General features: G+C 40.8%; 1 protein-coding gene across 5 annotated transcripts in view; it reads left to right on the plus strand.

Moving 5' to 3' along the window:
• PCYT1B (phosphate cytidylyltransferase 1B, choline) overlaps positions 1-18,186 on the plus strand; it is a 142,848-nt gene that overhangs the window by 48,025 nt on the left and 76,637 nt on the right. For all 5 annotated transcript variants that reach the window (XM_073799159.1, XM_073799157.1, XM_073799160.1 and 2 more), the window contains exon 3: positions 7,440-7,556. In XM_073799159.1, coding sequence (XP_073655260.1) covers positions 7,440-7,556 — 117 coding nt within the window. The remainder of the gene's footprint in view (positions 1-7,439; positions 7,557-18,186) is intronic.

Here is an 18,186-nt window from a genome sequence, read left to right on the forward strand (position 1 = left end):
TGTTAAAAAAAAGTAACTGTTGGTAGCGGTTGGAGGGAGTGTCATGGAGATTATCTAAATATAATTGTTGGAGCATTGTCCTGTTACTAGAGAAGCTCACAGCGTTTTAAAAATATCTTGCTGTTTGACTGTTATTTAAGAAAACAAGAAAAACATCACTACTTTTTTGAAATGTTTGCTAGTTTTCAAGACTAGGAAGCCATTACCTTTCTGTGGCGCCGTCTTGAGCATCCCTTCAAAAAGACAAAAGAGACCTGTATTGGGGGTTCATAATGAGCTTCAAGATTATAGTTGCAACTGAAGTCTTTCACTAACTCCTTCTCTAGCCCATTTTATGACTTCATACAATTGCCTACATTATGTTTCGCGGTCTTAGGTCTGCCCAAGCAGGATCTGCTGTATAAATTCTAAAAGAAGCTGCTCATAGCTTTTAGCTCCTGGACCTCATCTGTGAGGTCAGAGGGTGATGAACCTCAAGAGAAGGAGCACAGTAGAGCAATTGGAACTGGCACCTTTTTTTTTTTTAAGTTAATTAATTAATTTATTTTTGGCTGTGTTGGGTCTTCGTTGCTGTGCGTGGGCTTTCTCTAGTTGCGGCGAGCGGGGGCTACTCTTCGTTGCGGTGCATGGGCTTCTCACTGCGGTGGCTTCTCTGGTTGCGGAGCACAGGCTCTAGGCGTGTGGGCTTCAGGAGTTGTGGCACATGGGCTCAGTAGTGGTGGCTCGCGGACTCTAGAGCGCAGGCTCGGTAGTTGTGGCGCACGGGCTTAGTTGCTCCGCAGCATGTGGGATCTTCCCGGACCAGGGCTCGAACCCGTGTCCCCTGCATTGGCAGGTGGATGCTTAACTACTGCGCCACAGAGAAGTCCCGGAACTGGCACCTTTAAAAAAATTTTTTTTATTTAAGTATAGTTGGTTTACAAGGTTGTGTTAATTTCTTCTGTACAGCAGAGTGACTCAGTTATATATATATATTTTTTTCATATTCTTTTCCATTATGGTTTGTCACAGGATACTGAATATAGTTCCCTGTGCTATACAGTAGGACCTTGTTGTTTATCCACCCTATATATAATAGTTTGCCTCTGCTAATCCCAAACTCCCATTCCTTCCCTTCCCTACCCCTCCTCCCCCTTGGCAACCACAAGTCTGTTCCCTGTATCTGTGAGTCTGTTTTTGTTTTGTAGATGTGTTGATTTGTATTGTATTTTAGATTCCATGTACACGGTATTTGTCTTTCTCTGTCTGACTTACTTCGCTTAGTGTGAGAATCTCTAGGTTCATCCATGTTGCTGCAAATGGCATTATTTCATTCTTTTTGAAGGCTAAGTAATATTCCATTGTATATACGTACCACATCTTCTTTATCCATTCATCTGATGGACATTTAGGTTGCTTCCATGTCTTGGCTCTTGTAAATGGTGCTGCTATGAACATAGGGGTACATGTATCTTTTTTGTGTGTGTGTGTGATATGCAGGCCTCTCACTGTTGTGGCCTCTCCTGCTGCGGAGCACAGGCTCCGGATGCGCAGGCGCAGCGGCCATGGCTCACGGGCCCAGCCGCTCCGCGGCATGTGGGATCTTCCTGGACCGGGGCACGAACCCGTGTCCCCTGCATCGGCAGATGGACTCTCAACCACTGCACCACCAGGGGAGCCCTGCATGTATCTTTTTGAATTAGAGTTTTGTCTGGGTATATGCCCAGGAGTGGGATTGCTGGATCATATGGCAACTCTATTTTTAGTTTTTTGAGGAACCTCCATACTGTTTTCCATAGTGGCTGCACCAATTTACATTCCTACGAGCAGTGTAGGAGGGTTCCCTTTTCTCTGCACCCTCTCCAGCATTTATTTGTAGACTTTTTAATGATGGCCATTCTGAGTGGTGTGAGGTGATACCTCATTGTAGTTTTGATTTGCATTTCTCTAATAATTAGTGATGTTGAGCATCTTTTCATGTGCTTCTTGGCCATCTGTATGTCTTCTTTGGAGAAATGTCTATTTAGGTCTTCTGCCCATTTTTCAGTTGGGTTGTTTGTTTTTTGTTGTTGAGTGGAACTGGCACCTTTGATCTTAGCTCAAATAGTCCAGCTGTGGAGGTATGACCCTCTAAGGTTTAGTATGTATCCTGAGACAGAGAAAATCAGTAATCTGCCTGGAGATAAAGGAAAAGCCCAAGCGATTGCTTCATAGGTTCATTTTCATTAAAGCTGACATTTTTTCTTAAAGGGAAACTGAGTTCTGATTTCCTATTTTCCTTCACAGAAAGGGAATTTGTATTATTCTGTTCACACAGTGATATGTGTAGTTTTCCAAATTCATTCTTCAAGAGCCACCTGAATGAATTTTGCCTTATTTCTGTGCCACCTGTACTGTAATTTACTTAATTTTTTAAAAAACGTACTCTTTCTTTTTTAACTTAAATTTAATGTATTTTGAAAAGCAAACATCAATCATCATTTATTGAAAAGAGCATCGCTGGCTATAAGTAGAAGGAAATGATTAAGTTTATATAAAACTATGTAAACTTTGTGAGATAGGTAACTATTAGATTTTAAAAGGTTAAATTTTATGCCACCTCTTTTGCACATCAGCTGTACACAAAAACAATACCCGTTACCATAATTACTGGGCATTCAGTAACAGTCTTTCTCTCTCTCTCTTTTTTTAAAAGACTCCATAATGGCATGTCGTTTTCTAGAAGGCATCATGAGTTAGAAGAAAGAGCAGTGGCGTTTGGTTTGCACTCACACTCCATCATAGGTTGGTTATATGATGCTGGGTAAGCTGCTCAGCTTCGCTGAGCTTCCATTTTCCCCTCTATGAGAGAGGATAGTAAGTCCACTCTCCTCTACCTACCTCACAGACTTGATGGAAAGATTAAGTGAAATACACGTGCTCTGTAAATCATATGTACTTTTAAGGCATTTTTAATAAGCTGCATTTTAAGAGCCATAATAAAAAATGAATAATCACCCTTTTATTGTTGCCTGAATCTGAAACAATACCAAGAAACACCATAACATGCCCTACAAAAATGTGAATTGAGATGTACTGTAGTTGGTGACTGCCTCCTATCTTGCCGTATGGTATGTGTATGTTTAACTTTTTAACCAACTGCCCAACTGCTTTCCAATGTATTTGTACCATTTACATTCCCAGCAGCAGTGTATGAGTGTTCCAGTTGCTCGATATCCTCATCAGCACTTGGTATGATCCATAGTTTTTAGTCATTCTAGTGAGTATGAAGCAGTATCTCAGGGTTGCTTTAATTTGTATTTCCCTAATGACTAATGGTATTGAGGATCTTTTCATGTGCTCATTTGCCATTCATCTATTTATTTTCTTTGGTGAAATGTCTGTTGAAATTTTTTTGCCCTTTCTGTAGCTTTTTTTTTTTTCCCCCCGATACGCAGGCCTCTCACTGTTGTGGCCTCTCCCGTTGCGGAGCACAGGCTCCGGCCGCGCAGGCTTAGCGGCCACGGCCCATGGGCCCAGCCGCTCCGCGGCATGTGGAATCTTCCCGGACCGGGGCACGAACCCGTGTCCCCTGCATCGGCAGGCGGATTCCCAACCACTGCGCCGCCAGGGAAGCCCTTTTTTTGCCCTTTTAAAAATGAGTTGTTGGGGCTTCCCTGGTGGCGCAGTGGTTGAGAGTCCGCCTGCCGATGCAGGGGACACGGGTTCATTCCCTGGTCTGGGAAGATCCCACATGCCGCAGAGTGGCTGGGCCCGTGAGCCATGGCCGCTGGGCCTGAGCATCCGGAGCCTGTGCTCTGCAATGGGAGAGGCCACAACAGTGAGAGGCCCTCATACCGCAAAAAAAAAAAAAAAAAAAAAAAAAAAAAAAAAAAAAAAATGAGTTGTTTATCTTAGTATTGAGTTTTGAGGGTTCTTTATATATTCCAGATACAAGTCTTATATCAGATACATATTTTGCAGATATTTTCTCCCTAAGACTTGCTTTTCATTTGTGTAAAAATGTCTTTTGAAGAGTAAAAGTTTTAAATGAGGTTTAATATATAACTTTTTTTTTGTTTTATACTATGTCCTTTTTGGTTCCTATTTAAGAAATTTTTGTCAAATTCTAAGTCACTAAGATTTTCTCCTGTTTTCTTCTAGGAGTTTTGTAGTTTTAGCTTTACGTTTAGGTCTGTGATCCATTTAGAGTTAATTACTGTATATGGTGTGAGATGCTATGTAACATATTACCACAGACCTAATGGCTTAAAACACTGCACATTCATTATGTCGCAGTTTCCATGGATCAGGAGTCCAAGCCTGGCTTAGCCGAGTCTCCTGCTCAGGGTTTCACAAGGCTGCATTCAAGGTGTCAGCCAGGGCTCAGTTCTCATCTGGAAGCTTGACTGGTGGATCTGCTAGATCTGCTTCCGAGCTCACTCAGGTTGTTGGCAGAATTTATTTCCTTGTAACTCTAAGACCAAGGATCTAGCTTCTTGCTGGTTGTCAGCCCAAGACCACCCTCGGCTCCTAGACGACACCTGCAGTTCCTTGCCACATGGCCCTCTCAAAATATGGCAGCTTGCTTCTTCAAAGCCACCAAGGAAGAAAGGATGAGTCTGCTAGCAAAATGGAGTCTTATATACTATAACATAACCATGGGAGAGACATCTATCACCTTTGTCATATTCTCCTGGTTAGAAGCAAGGCATGGGTCCCACTCCCACTTCAAAGGGAGGGGATCTCACAAAAGTGTGAACAGCAGGAGGTGTGGGGGTCAGTGGGAGCTACCTTAAGGTCTCTCCACCATGGCCATGGAATAGGTGTGCCCCACCTTTTGATCATTGCCAAACCTCTAGCTTCACAGGCCGGTGGTTCCCAGCACAGACCCTCTAGAGAGTCCCCAGATGCCTAAAAGGATGTCCAGAAAAACCTCGAACAAAAGAGTAAAACAAATAAACGTACCAACTAACTTACAAAGCCACAGTCTATTAAAAAATATTATGGAGAATTTCAAACATTCACAAAAGTAGAACAATATAATGAACCTTCATGTGTCCATCACCCATACCTAACAACCACCATCCTGTAGCCTTCCCTCATCAACTCTCCCCTCTTGAATTATTTGAAACAAAATCCCAGGCTTCCTATTATTTCATCCATAAATACTTGTGTATATATGTCTTAAAAAATAAGAACTCTGCGTTTTTTTTTAAGGCATAACCACTATATCATTATCTCACCTAAAAAATTAACAGCAATTCTTTAATATCATCAAATATCCAGTGTTCCAATTTCCAGTTATCTTATGTCATCATTTATTTATAGTTTGTTTGAACCCAAATCCAAATAATGTCTATATATTACAATATGTTGAGGTGTTTTTTAAATATCTTTTAATCTCCAAGTCCCCCCCTCTATCTCTTTCCCTCTTCTTTTTTTTTTTCTTGAAGTTTACTTGTTGAAGAGATGAGGGATTTTTTTTTTTTTTGGTCCTGCAGAATTTCCCAGTCTAGAAATTGCTAACACACCACAATTTTAAAAAGTGAGCTTACTGCAAAATCAACTCCACAGATACTCTTCACAAATTTACTAAATGGCCTTTTTTCTCAGTAATTATATCGTCTTTCTTTACTTTTCTTTCCTCCCTGCTTCCTGAATTTATTTATCTTGATCACTTCTGAATCAATAACACAAAGTTCTGCAAAACTGCCACCTGCTTCCCCCTGGGGTTTATATCTTAAAACAAATTTTCCTCAATTGAGTTCAAATTGAATAAGAGCTTTGAAACCAAGGATCCCTCATTAGACAGTTTGTTATTTCAAAGTATTTTCTATTTACCGTGCCTTATTTAGAATACAGTATAATCCTGTGAAGGCAATTCTCTTTGTTCAAAACGGTGTATAATTGGGAATAATTGCAATTCCCTATCTGACAGAAAGTCTCTCGAGTTTTGTTTATTAGAGAAATTTAATTTATTAGAAACATTGTACCATCTGAATATATTAATGTAATATTCCTTTCAATTTATGTTCTAATTTAGCGAGGTTGTATTACATCAAGAAATAATCACAGTTTTAAATCTGAGCCTTAAAGATCATTCAACAGAAGTGTGCATTGATTTCTTTTTTTAAAATTTATAACATCGATATAATACGTGCATCTAGTTTAAAAAGTTAGTAGGACTCTTAGGCTCGTAAAACAAACCAACCAGCAATCCCTTTCCCTACCTGCCCCACCTCTGATTCTTGTTCTCTGTAGATATTCAGCACTTGACAATCAACTTTCCAAAATGTTGTTGACATCTCTAATCCACTCTCATTGCCTTTCTTGTTTCCTCTGCCCTTGCGGGATTATCCCTTTTTAATTCTTTCTCTGTAATTCTTGTGGTGTTAGAGCGGAAGTGGAGCTAAGTGTGCGTGTGTTCAGTTTGCCACGTTTAGTTTGTCGTTCGCCATATTTTCATTTTCTAGTTCCTTTGCTGAGAATCCAAAATGGTGTAAAAGTAAAAGTTGGCACCCAGCCCCTCTACCTCCCTATGTCTCCCTCTTGCCAGAGGGGATGGTCTTTGGCTGACTCAGCAAAAGTGTCATCCTGCGGTTCCTAGTGCAGTCTCCTGGCTCCCGGGAAGCTCTGGTGAAGTGTGTCCCTCTTCCTCAAGAAATAGCACTTCCCAAGCACAGTGAGAATGTCTCTTGTGGCCGATTTGCTCTTGACCCTTCTCCCTAGGAATGACTGTAGTGTGGGTCACTCACCTCCAACCCTGAGCACCCACCCCCATGTAACTTTTGCTCCCTGACACTCCTCCCCTTGGGGCATGTACACCCCGCCCCATGTCTTAGGATACCAAAGAGAATAGGGAGTGACCTTTGTGCAGTGTATGCTGGTAAATGTTTAACAACTGACCCTCCAGGGGGAAATAAGCCCTGATTTGAGCATTTGCCAATCTCTATGGTGTAAATACTCCTACCAAGGCTGATTTTACGCTGCCATGGTGACTTGGAAGAGGTGCACAGCTGTGTCTTTGCCTTTGGGAATAGGACTCTGGGTCTTAGTTCAGGACTGCCAGACTCGAGGATAAAGTCATTTGTCCTTTTCATTGAGCTCCTCAGTCACTCGTACCTCGATATTCCTGCTGGGCTGACTCTGTCAACCCTTTGGTTATGTCTGGTGTGTCTGAATCTGCCAGCTCAGCCACCTGAGACTCTACTCTGGATCAAGAAAACTCCCCAGTGCTGTGCGGCTAAAAATGTGTGTTCTGGGTCAATCTTAATTTTGTTACGTTTTTACTCTGCTTCGATGTCCTTAGAAGAACCTCTTGGTAAAGTTAATTTCGTGCACTAATATGAAACTGATGGTTTGTAGACATTGTGTTTTCTCCAGGTAAACCTTATTACAGTGCTGTACTGATGGAAGGATCGGGTGACTGGGATTCCTTATTCTGCAGTTCTGTTGATGATGTTTTCTTTCTTCCACAGTTGACAGACCTGTCAGAGTATACGCAGATGGAATATTTGACCTCTTCCACTCAGGTCATGCAAGGGCACTTATGCAAGCAAAAACACTGTTTCCCAACAGCTACTTGTTGGTAGGAGGTAAGAAGTGCATTTTGTCTTTGTCTAGAAAACTCTTGTATAATGTGCTTCCTGAAAAGGACCCCTTTCAGACTTCCATCATTAACACCTCACATTGTAAATGCTCCCAGTTCAGCCTATATTGCGTCGCTTGTTCACTGCGTGAAATTTAAAATGATATTTAAAAAACCATAGGGGAAATTACGTCCTCAGATTATAAACCATTGATTCCCAGAGAAAGACGAATAATACCACCAAGGGTAACTGCTTCATGTTCTCCATTTATGCCTTCTTGTGTTTGAGGCATGATCCAATTTCTGTTTCTGAAATTTCCTAGAGGGTTAGGAGAAAAGCAATATTATTCTGATTTCAAATCTTAGAGACCTGAGGGGATTCAGGATGATTAATGGTAAGTAAGGTCATTGTCTGTTTCCTTGGTGTGACCCACAGTACTTAGGACCATGTTGTGCTAATGGTAGTGGCTTACAGCAGTCCCAATTAGTTGAATTTATGTGCTGTGTATTAAAGAAATAGAGATTTATATACCCAGGTAATCTTGGTTTACAATGAAGGAACTGACTGATTTCATAAGCTTGTGGAGAGAGAAGGGCAGTTAGACATAAAATTTTCTTCTTCCAAAAGGCCTACAGATTTCAATTTGGGTAAAAGGGAAAGTTTCTGACCTGCAAGACCTGGGTCTCATCTCTGTAGCTTCTGGAAACACCATTTCCTTTCACTATAATCATTTTTTTGGCATTACATGAACTAGACACCATCAACCCTTAGACCTCTACCGTGAGGGGAAAAGGTGATGGTAAGAGACTACATATCTGTTTTTAAAAATATTTTGTTGGGCTTCCCTGGTGGCACAGTGGTTGAGAGTCCGCCTGCCGATGCAGGGGACACGGGTTCGTGCCCCGGTCTGGGAAGATCCCACATGCCGCGGAGCGGCTGGGCCCGTGAGCCATGGCCGCTGAGCCTGCGCGTCCGGAGCCTGTGCTCCGCAACGGGAGAGGCCACCACGGTGAGAGGCCTGCGTACCACACACACACACACACATACACACACAAATATATATATATATATATATATATAGTTATCTTCTACAAGTTTAAAACTACTTTTTGTATATTTGAGAGGAATCTTTTGCAGATTTTGCCAAGCATGGTGACCATGTGGTTATTGAATGGAGTTCTTTCCAGAAGGAAGAGGTGATACGAGGCAGTTCATTTCCCTTTATTTTGAGCGGAAAATCATTTCTTGCATGAGCACTACCACCTGGAGTCTGGTCCTAAGCTGCTGGGGTCCTGGGGAGACCTCTGCAGTGGTTGGGCTTTGGTCATTTTGGCAACCCAAGTTTGGAGGTGGTTAGGTTTAGGCAACACTTAACGGGAACACTGCCCCGGCCCTGGGTTAGCACATCAAAAGTAAAGGCAAAGGAAAAATGTGACTTTCAGTACGTTCAGGTAAATTGGAGAAAGCAGTGAAGTAATATCAGTAGCTGTCCAGGTCACTAGGCGACAATGCTTTCTCTGATTTACTGAATGATTCCTTCACTTAACAACTATTTTTCGAGCTCCTACTATGTGCCAGGCATTCTTCTGTACACTGAGAATGCAGCCATGATCGAAGCAGACTGTGTCCTCAAGAGAACTTAGAGTCTGAAGGGGAGGCAGACACTTAGAGTCTGAAGGGGAGGCAGAGGTAGGGGTTCTATGAAGAAATGTAAAATAGGGTAAGGGGAAAGAGTGGCTGGTGGGGCAAGGAGGGACATTTCAGGTATGGAGGTCAGGGGAGGACCCTCTGGAGTGTTGACACCTGTGCAGAGACTTGAATGAAGTGAAGGGCACATGAAAGCCAGAGCACAGAACCTTCCTTGTGTGGTGATCTTCCCACCAGCCTATATGAGAATGTTGGGACAAGTGGAGAAAACGTGGTAGTGACAACTAGATGCGTTATTTGTTTTTGTTTTTTTTTTTTTTTTTTTGCGGTAGGCGGGCCTCTCACTGTCGTGGCCTCTCCCGTTGCGGACCACAGGCTCCGGACGCGCAGGCTCAGCGGCCATGGCTCACGGGCCCAGCCACTCCGTGGCATGCGGGATCTTTCCGGACCGGGGCACGAACCCGTGTCCCCTGCATTGGCAGGCGGACTCTCTACCACTGCACCACCTGGGAAGTCTACTGTGAAATATTTTTAACCACCCTATTAATAAAATTCAGTGTAGGGACTTCCCTGGTGGCACAGTGGTTAAGAATCTGCCTGCCAATGCAGGGGACACGGGTTCGAGCCCTGGTCTAGGAAGATCCCACATGCCACGGAGCAACTAAGCCCGTGCGCCACAACTACTGAGCCTGAGCTCTAGAGCCTGTGAGCCACAACTACTGAGCCCATGTGTCACAACTACTGAAGCCCACATGCCTAGAGCCCATGCTTTGCAACAAGAGAAGCCACCACAATGAGAAGCCCACGCACTGCAACGAAGAGTAGCCCCCGCTCGCCACAACTAGAGAAAGCCAGCATGCAGCAGCAAAGACCCAACACAGCCAAAAATAAAAAAAATAAATTTATAAAAAAAATAAAATTCAGTGTCAGCTGGGCTTCCCTGGTGGCACAGTGGTTAAGAATTCGCCTGCCAATGCAGGGGACACGGGTTCGAGCCCTGGCCCAGGAAGATCCCACATGCCGTGGAGCAACTAAGCCCGTGCGCCACAACTACTGAGCCTGAGCTCTAGAGCCTGTGAGCCACAACTACTGAAGCCCATGTGCCTAGAGCCCGTGCTCCGCAATAAGAGAAGCCACTGCAATGAGAAGCCCACACACCGCAACGAAGAGTAGCCCCCGCTTGCCACAACCAGAGAAAGCCTGCACACAGCAACAAAGACCCAACACAGCCAAAAATAAAAATAATAAAAATTTTTAAAAATTCAGTGTAAGCCTATATTTCATGTGTCTCCACTAATTTAATTTTATTTGATTCCTAGTCTGTTAAACAGAATCTCCAACCACCTGTGTGTAGGCAGATTTCTACAGGGGCATGGTAGCTCAAATCCCATGACAAAGAACAATCTTCCTTTGATGTATATAGTAGTTGCCTTCCTCTAAAATTCAGCATTTATCACAGCTGTTCTAGAAATACTTTGCAGTTATATGTAAAACAAAATTAGGGTCTAGATTCAAATAATTTAAAATAATTATGCAGAGACATTCAGACATCTTACAGGATGTTAGAAAATTCTCATGTGGGGCTGCCCCACACATAGCAAGATGTTTAGGGACTTCCCTGATGGTCCAGTGGCTAAGACTCCATGCTCCCAATGCAGGGGGCCTGGGTTCGATCCCTGGTCAGGGAACTAGATCCCACATGCCGCAACTAAAGACCCCCGCATGCCGCAACTAAAGACCCCTGCATGCTGCAACGAAGATCCTGCATGCCGCAGCTAAGACCCGGTGCAGCCAAACAAATAAATAAATTAAATAAATACTTAAAAAAAGATGTTTAACATTGTTGGCACCCTGCCCACTAAATGCCAATTGCTGCCTCCAATCATAGTGACAACTAAAGATGCCCTACAGATTTCCAAAAATGCTTCCTAGCGGATGCTGAGGCCTTTGTTGAAAACCGTTCTTAGACTTAAGAGTCTTCACTCTTTGTTCCCCACAATCCCAAAAAGGATTTTGAAAAACTATACACCTTCTTACAGATTTTTAAGCTGACATCTAAAATTTTCCATCCTAAGTTTAAATAGTTGTAAAATATGTAATTTCTGGAATACCGTAAATTTTAACATTTTCAAAAATTAATAGACTTTATTTTTAAGGGAAGCTTTACGTTCACAGCAAAACTGAGCAGAAAGTACAAAGGTTCCCATTTACGCACTCACGCACAGCCTCCCCGCTATCAACATCTGCCACCAGGGTAGTACATTTTTTACAGTCCATGAACCTACATTGACATGTTATTATCACCCAAAGTCCATAGTTTAATACGTTAGAGTTCACGCTTGGTATTTTACATTCTTTGGGTTTGGACAAATGTATTATGACATATATCCACCATTGTAGTATCATACAGAACAGTTGCAGTGCCTTAAAAATCCTCTGCACTCTGCCTATTCATCTATCCCCCACCCAACCCCTGGCAACCACTGATCTTTTTACTGTCTCCATAGTTTTGCCTTTTCCAAAATGTCGTGTAATTGGAATCATACAGTCTGTATCGTTTTCAGATTGGCTTCTTTCACTTAGTAATGTGTTTAAGGTTACCCCATGGCTTGTTGGCTCATTTCTTTTTAGCACTGGGTAATATTCCGTTGTCTGGATGTGCCACAGTTTGTTTATCCTTTTGCCTACTGAAGGACATCTTGGTTGCATTCATGTTTTGGCAATTATGAATAAAGCTGCTATAAACATCTATGTGCGGGTTTTTGTATGGACATAAGTTTTCAATGCAGTTTGGTAAATACCAAGGAGTGTGATTGCTAGATCATATGTTAAGAGTATGTTTAGCTTTGTTAGACACTGCCAAACAGTCTTCCAAAGTAGCTGTACCATTTTGCGTTCCCACCAGCAATGAATGAGAATTCCTGGTGCTCCAAATCCTCACCAGCATTTGGTGTTGTCAGTATTTTGTACTTTGGCCATTTTAATTGGGGTATAGTGGTATCTCATTGTTGTTTTATTTTGTAATTTCCTGATGACATGTGATGGAGAACATCTTTTCATTTGCTTACTTAACATCTGTATATCTTTTTTGGTGAGGTGTCTATTCAGATCTTTTTTGCATTTCTTAATCAGGTTGTTCATTTTCTTATTGTTGAGTTTTAAGAGTTCTTTGTGTAGTTTGGATAATAGCCCTTTATCAGTTGTGTCTTTTTCAAATATTTTCTCCCACTCTGTGGTTTTTCTCATTCCATTCACATGGCCTTTTGCAGAGCAGAAATTTTTAATTTTAATGAAGTCCAGTTTATCAGTTGTGTCTTTGATGGTTTGTGTGTTTGGTGTTGTATCTAAAAAGTCACTGCCATACCTAAGGTCATCTAGGTTTTCTCATATATCATCTTCTACGAGTTTCATGCTTTTGTGTTCTACATTTTGATCTATGATCCATTTTGAGCTAATTTTTGTGAAGAGTATAAGATCCGTATTTAGATTCCTTATTTTGCATGTGGATGTCCAGTTGTTACAGCACCATTTGTTGAAAAGACTATCTTTGTTCATTGTATTACCTTTGCTCCTTTGTCGAAGATCAGTTGACTGTATTTATGTGGGTCTATCTCTGGGCTATTTCATTCCATTGATCTATTTATCCATTTTTTCACCAATACCACACCTTCTTGATTACTGTAGCTTCACAGTAAGTACTGAAGTTGAGTAATGCCAGTCTTCCAACTTTGTTCTTTTCCTCCAATATTGATTTGGCTATTCTGGGTCTTTTCCCTCTCCAAATAAACTGTACTATCAGTTTATCATTAGCCACAAAATAACTTGTTGGTATTTTGGTTGGGATTGCATTGAATCTATAGATCAAGTTGGGAAGAAATGACATCTTGTCACTGTTGAGCCTTCCTATCCATGAACATGAAATACATTTCCATTTATTTTGTTCTTTGATATTTTTCATCAGGGTTTTGTAGTTTTTCTCACATAGATCTTGTACACATTTTGTTAGATTTATACCTAAGTATTTTATTTGTTGGGGCGTGCTAATGTAAACAGTAATATGTTCTCATTTCAAAGTCCACTTGTTCATTGCTGGTATATAGGAAAGTGATTGACTTTTGTATATTAATTAACCTTGTATTCTGCAATCTTTCTATAATTGCTTATTCTAGGAGGTTTTTTTGGTCAATTCTTTAAAATTTTATACATAGATGATTATGTCATCTGTGAAGAAAAACAGTTTTATTTCTTCCTCCCCAATCTGTATACATTTTTTTAAATTTATGTATTTATTTATGTTTGGCTGCGTTGGGTCTTCATTGCTGTGCGTGGGCTTTCTCTAGTTGTGTCGAGTGGGGGCCACTCTTTGTTGCAGTGCGCAGGCTTCTCATTGCGGTGTCTTCTCTTGTTGTGGATCACGGGCTCTAGGTGCACAGGCTTCAGTAGTTGTGGCATGTGGGCTCAGTAGTTGTGGCTCGTGGGCTTTAGAGTGCAAGCTGAGTAGTTGTGGCGCCCAGGCTTAATTGCTCTGCGGCATGTGGGATCTTCCCAGACCAGGGCTCGAACCCGTGTCCTCTGCATTGGCAGGCGGAATCTTAACCACTGCACCACCAGGGAAGTCCTAATCTGTATACATTTTATTTCCTTTTCTTGTCTTACTGCACTAGCTAGGACTTCCAGTACAATGTTGAAAAGCTATGGTGAGAGGTTACATCCTTGCCTCATTCCTGATCTTAGTGGGAAAACTTCAATTTTCTCACCATTGAGTATGACGTTAGCTGTAGGGTTTTTTTGTTTTGTTTTTTTTTTTGCGGTACGCGGGCCTCTCACTGTTGTGGCCTCTCCCGTTGTGGAGCACAGGCTCCGGACGCACAGACTCAGCAGCCATGGCTCACGGGCCCAGCCACTCCACGGCATGTGGGATCTTCCTGGACCGGGGCATGAACCCATGTCCCCTGCATCGGCAGGCGGACTCTCAACCACTGTGCCACCAGGGAAGCCCAGCTGTAGGGTTTTTGTAGATAGTCTTTATCAAGTTGAGGAAGTTCCCCTCTATTTCTAGTTTGCCGAGAGTTTTTGTCATGAATGGGTATTGGATTTTATCAAATGCTTTTTCTACATCTATTAATATGATCATGTGATTTTCCTTCTTTTGTCTGTTGATGTGATGGATTACATTAATTGATTTTATTCTATTTTTTGTTTTTTAAAACTGAAGTATAGTTGATGTATAGTATTATATGTTACAGGTGTACAATATAGTGATTCACAATTTTTAAAGGTTGTACTCCATTTATATTTATAAAATATTGGCTATATTCCCTGCATTGTAAATATATTCTCATAGCTTATTTATTTTATACGTAATAGTTTGTATCTCTTAATCCCCTACCCCTTACTTGCTCCTCCCGCCTTCCTTCTCTCCATTAGTAACCACTAGTTTGTTTTCTATATCTGTGAGTCTGTTTACCTGGGATAAATCCCACTTGGTTATGGTGTATAATTCTTTTTATACATGGTTGGATTTGAGTTGTTAATATTTTGTTAAAGAGCTCTGCATCTATGTTAATGAGAGATAGTGGTCTCTAGTTTTCCTTTCTTATAAGGTGTTTGGTTGTGGTATTAGGGTAATGCTAGCCTCATAGAATGAGTTAGGAAACATTCCCTCTGCTTCTATCTTGTGGAAGAGATTGTAAAGAATTGGTCTAGTTTCTTCCTTAAATGTTTGGTAGAATTCACCAGTGAACCTATCCAGGCCTGGTGGTTTCTCTTTTGGAAGGTTATTACATACTGATTGGATTTCTTTAATACATAGAGGCCTATTCAGATTGTCTCTTCTAGTGTGAATTTTGGCAGCTACAGTCTTTTAAGGAATTGGTCACTTTCACCTATGTTATCACATTTGTGGGCATAGAGTTGCTCAAAATATTCCTTCCTTTTAATGTCCGTGAGATCTGTAGTAATGTCCTCTTTTTAATTTCTGATATTGGTCATTTGTATCTTTCTCTTTTTTCTTTGTTAGCTTGGCTAGAGCCTTATCAATTTTATTGATCTTTTCAAAGAACCAGCTCTTGTTTTTGTTGACTTTCTCTATTCATTCCTGTTTTCAGCTTCATTGATTTCTGCTCTGATTTTTATTATTTATTTTCTTTTGCTTACTTTGGGTTGAATTTGCTCTTTTTTTCTAGTTTCCTAAGATGGAAGCTTAGATGATTGATTTTAGATTTTTCTTCTTTTCTAATATATATATTCAATGCTTTAAATCTCCTAAACACTTTTCATTGCATCCCACAAATTTTGGTAAGTTGTGTTTTCATTTTCATTTAGTTCAAAATAGTAAAAAATATTTCTTGATTTATTCTTTGACCCATGTGTTATTTAGAAGTGTGCTGTTTAATCTCCAATTATTTTGGGATTTTCCAGCTATTTTTCTGTTGTTGATTCCTAGTTTAATTCCACTGAGACCAGACATTGTGTGATTTCTATTCTTTAAAATTTGTTATGGTGTGTTTAATGACCCAGAATGTGATCTATCTTGGTGAATGCTCCATGTGAACTTCAGAAGGATGTGTATTCTGCTGTGGTTGGATGAAGTCTGTAGATGTCAATTATACACGGTTGATTGCTAGTGCTGTTGTGTGCACACCCACACACACCCACACACACATACAATTAAATATATTGTTGCTGTTATTATCTTGAATATACTGTTATCTGTTAGATCAATTAAGAATAAGAAAAATAAAAGTTTTGTTTTATCTTCAGTTATTCTCTAATGCTCTTCCTTTTTAAAATGTATATCTGAATTTCTGACCTATGTAATTTTCCTTCTTTCTGAAGAACTTTTAAAAACATTTCTTGCAAGGCGGGTCTACTAGAAACAATTCCCTCAATTTTTGTTTGTCTGAGGAAGTCTTTATTTCTCCTTCCCTTTTTTTTTTTTTTTTCCGCTATGCGGACCTCTCACTGTTGTGGCCTCTCCTGTTGCAGAGCACAGGCTCCGGATGCACAGGCTCAGTGGCCATGGCTCACGGGCCCAGCCGCTCCGCAGCATGTGGGATCTTCCCAGACCGGGGCACGAACCCGTGTCCCCTGCATCGGCAGGTGGACCCTCAAACACTGTGCCGCCAGGGAAGCCCTCTCCTTCCCTTTTAAAGATGATTTTGTAGGCTATAGAATTGTAGGTTGGTGGGGTTTTTCTCTCAACACTATAAATATTTCACTTCACTCAGTTTTTATTTATTTATTATTAATTAATTAATTAATTAATTAATTAATTTGGTTTCACCAGGTCTTAGTTGTGGCTCGTGGGCTCCTTAGTTGTGGCTTGCTGGCTCCTTAGTTGCAGCAGGTGGCCTACTTTGTTGCACCTCATGGGCTTCTTAGTTGTGGCACACAAACTCTTAGTTGCCCCATGTGAACTCTTAGTTGTGGCATGCATGTGGGATCTAGTTCCCTGACCAGAGATCAAACCTGGGCCCCCTGCATTTGGAGCATGGAGTCTTATCTACTGCGCTCTCACTCATGGGAGTCACTTACTCACTTTTTAAAAAATTTTAATTTTATACTGGACTATAGTTTTTTTTGTTTTTAGTTTTTTTTCATTTTTGTGATGTTGAGCATCTTTTCATGTGCCTATTGGCCATCTGTATGCCTTCGTTGGAAAGCTATTCAGGTTCTCTGCCCTTTTTTTTTATTGTACTTTTTCTTGTTTTTTTAATTTTATTTTTTTAAACAGCATGTTATTAGTCATCAATTTTATACACATCAGTGTATACACGTCAATCCCAATCACCCAATTCATCACACCACCCCCACCCCCACCCCCCGCGGCTTTCTCCCCTTGTTGTCCATACGTTTGTTTTCTACATCTGTATCTCAATTTCTGCCCTGTAAAACGGTTCATCTGTACCATTCTTCTAGCTTCCACATATATGCGTTAATATACGATGTTTGTTTTTCTCTTTGTGACTTACTTCACTCTGTATGACAGTCTCTAGATCCATCCATGTCTCAACAGTTGACCCAATTTCATTCCTTTCTATGGCTGAGTAATATTCTATTGTATATATGTACCACATCTTCTTTATCCATTCGTCTGTTGACGGGCATTTAGGTTGCTTCCATGACCTGGCTATTGTAAATAGTGCTGCAATGAACATTGGGATGCATGTGTCTTTTTGAATTATGGTTTTCTCTGGGTACATGCCCAGTAGTGGGATTGCTGGATCATATGGTACTTCTATTTTTAGTTTTTTAAGGAACCTCCATACTGTTCTCCATAGTGGCTGTTATCAATTTACATTCCCACCAACAGGGCACGAGAGTTCCCTTTTCTCCACACCCTCTCCAGCATTTGTTGTTTGTAGATTTTCTGATGATGCCCATTCTAACTGGTGTGAGGTGATACCTCATTGTAGTTTTGATTTGCATTTCTCTAATAATTAGTGATGTTGAGTAGCTTTTCATGTGCTTCTTGGCCATCTGTATGTCTTCTTTGGAAAAATGTCTGTTTAGGTCTTCTGCCCATTTTTGGATTGGGTTGTTGGTTTTTTTAATATTAAGCTGCATGAGCTGTTTATATATTTTGGAGATTAATCCTTTGTTCATTCATTTGCAAATATTTTCTCCCATTCTGAGGGTTGTCTTTTCATCTTATTTATGGTTTCCTTTGCTGTGCAAAAGCTTGTAAGTTTCATTAGGTCCCATTTGTTTATTTTTGTTTTTATTTCCATTACTCTAGGAGGTGGATCAAAAAAGACCTTGCTGTCATTTACATCAAAGAATGTTCTTCCTATGTTTTCCTCTAAGAGTTTTATAGTGTCCAGTCTTACATTTAGGTCTCTGATCCATTTTGAGTTCATTTTTCTGTATGGTGTTAGGGAGTGTTCTAATTTCATTCTTTTACATGTAGCTGTCCAGTTTTCCCAGCATCACTTATTGAAGAGATTGTCTTTTCTACATTGTATATCCTTGCCTCCTTGGTCATAGA

This window comes from Tursiops truncatus, chromosome X, assembly GCF_011762595.2.
Source record: "Tursiops truncatus isolate mTurTru1 chromosome X, mTurTru1.mat.Y, whole genome shotgun sequence".
Taxonomy (NCBI): domain Eukaryota; kingdom Metazoa; phylum Chordata; class Mammalia; order Artiodactyla; family Delphinidae; genus Tursiops; species Tursiops truncatus.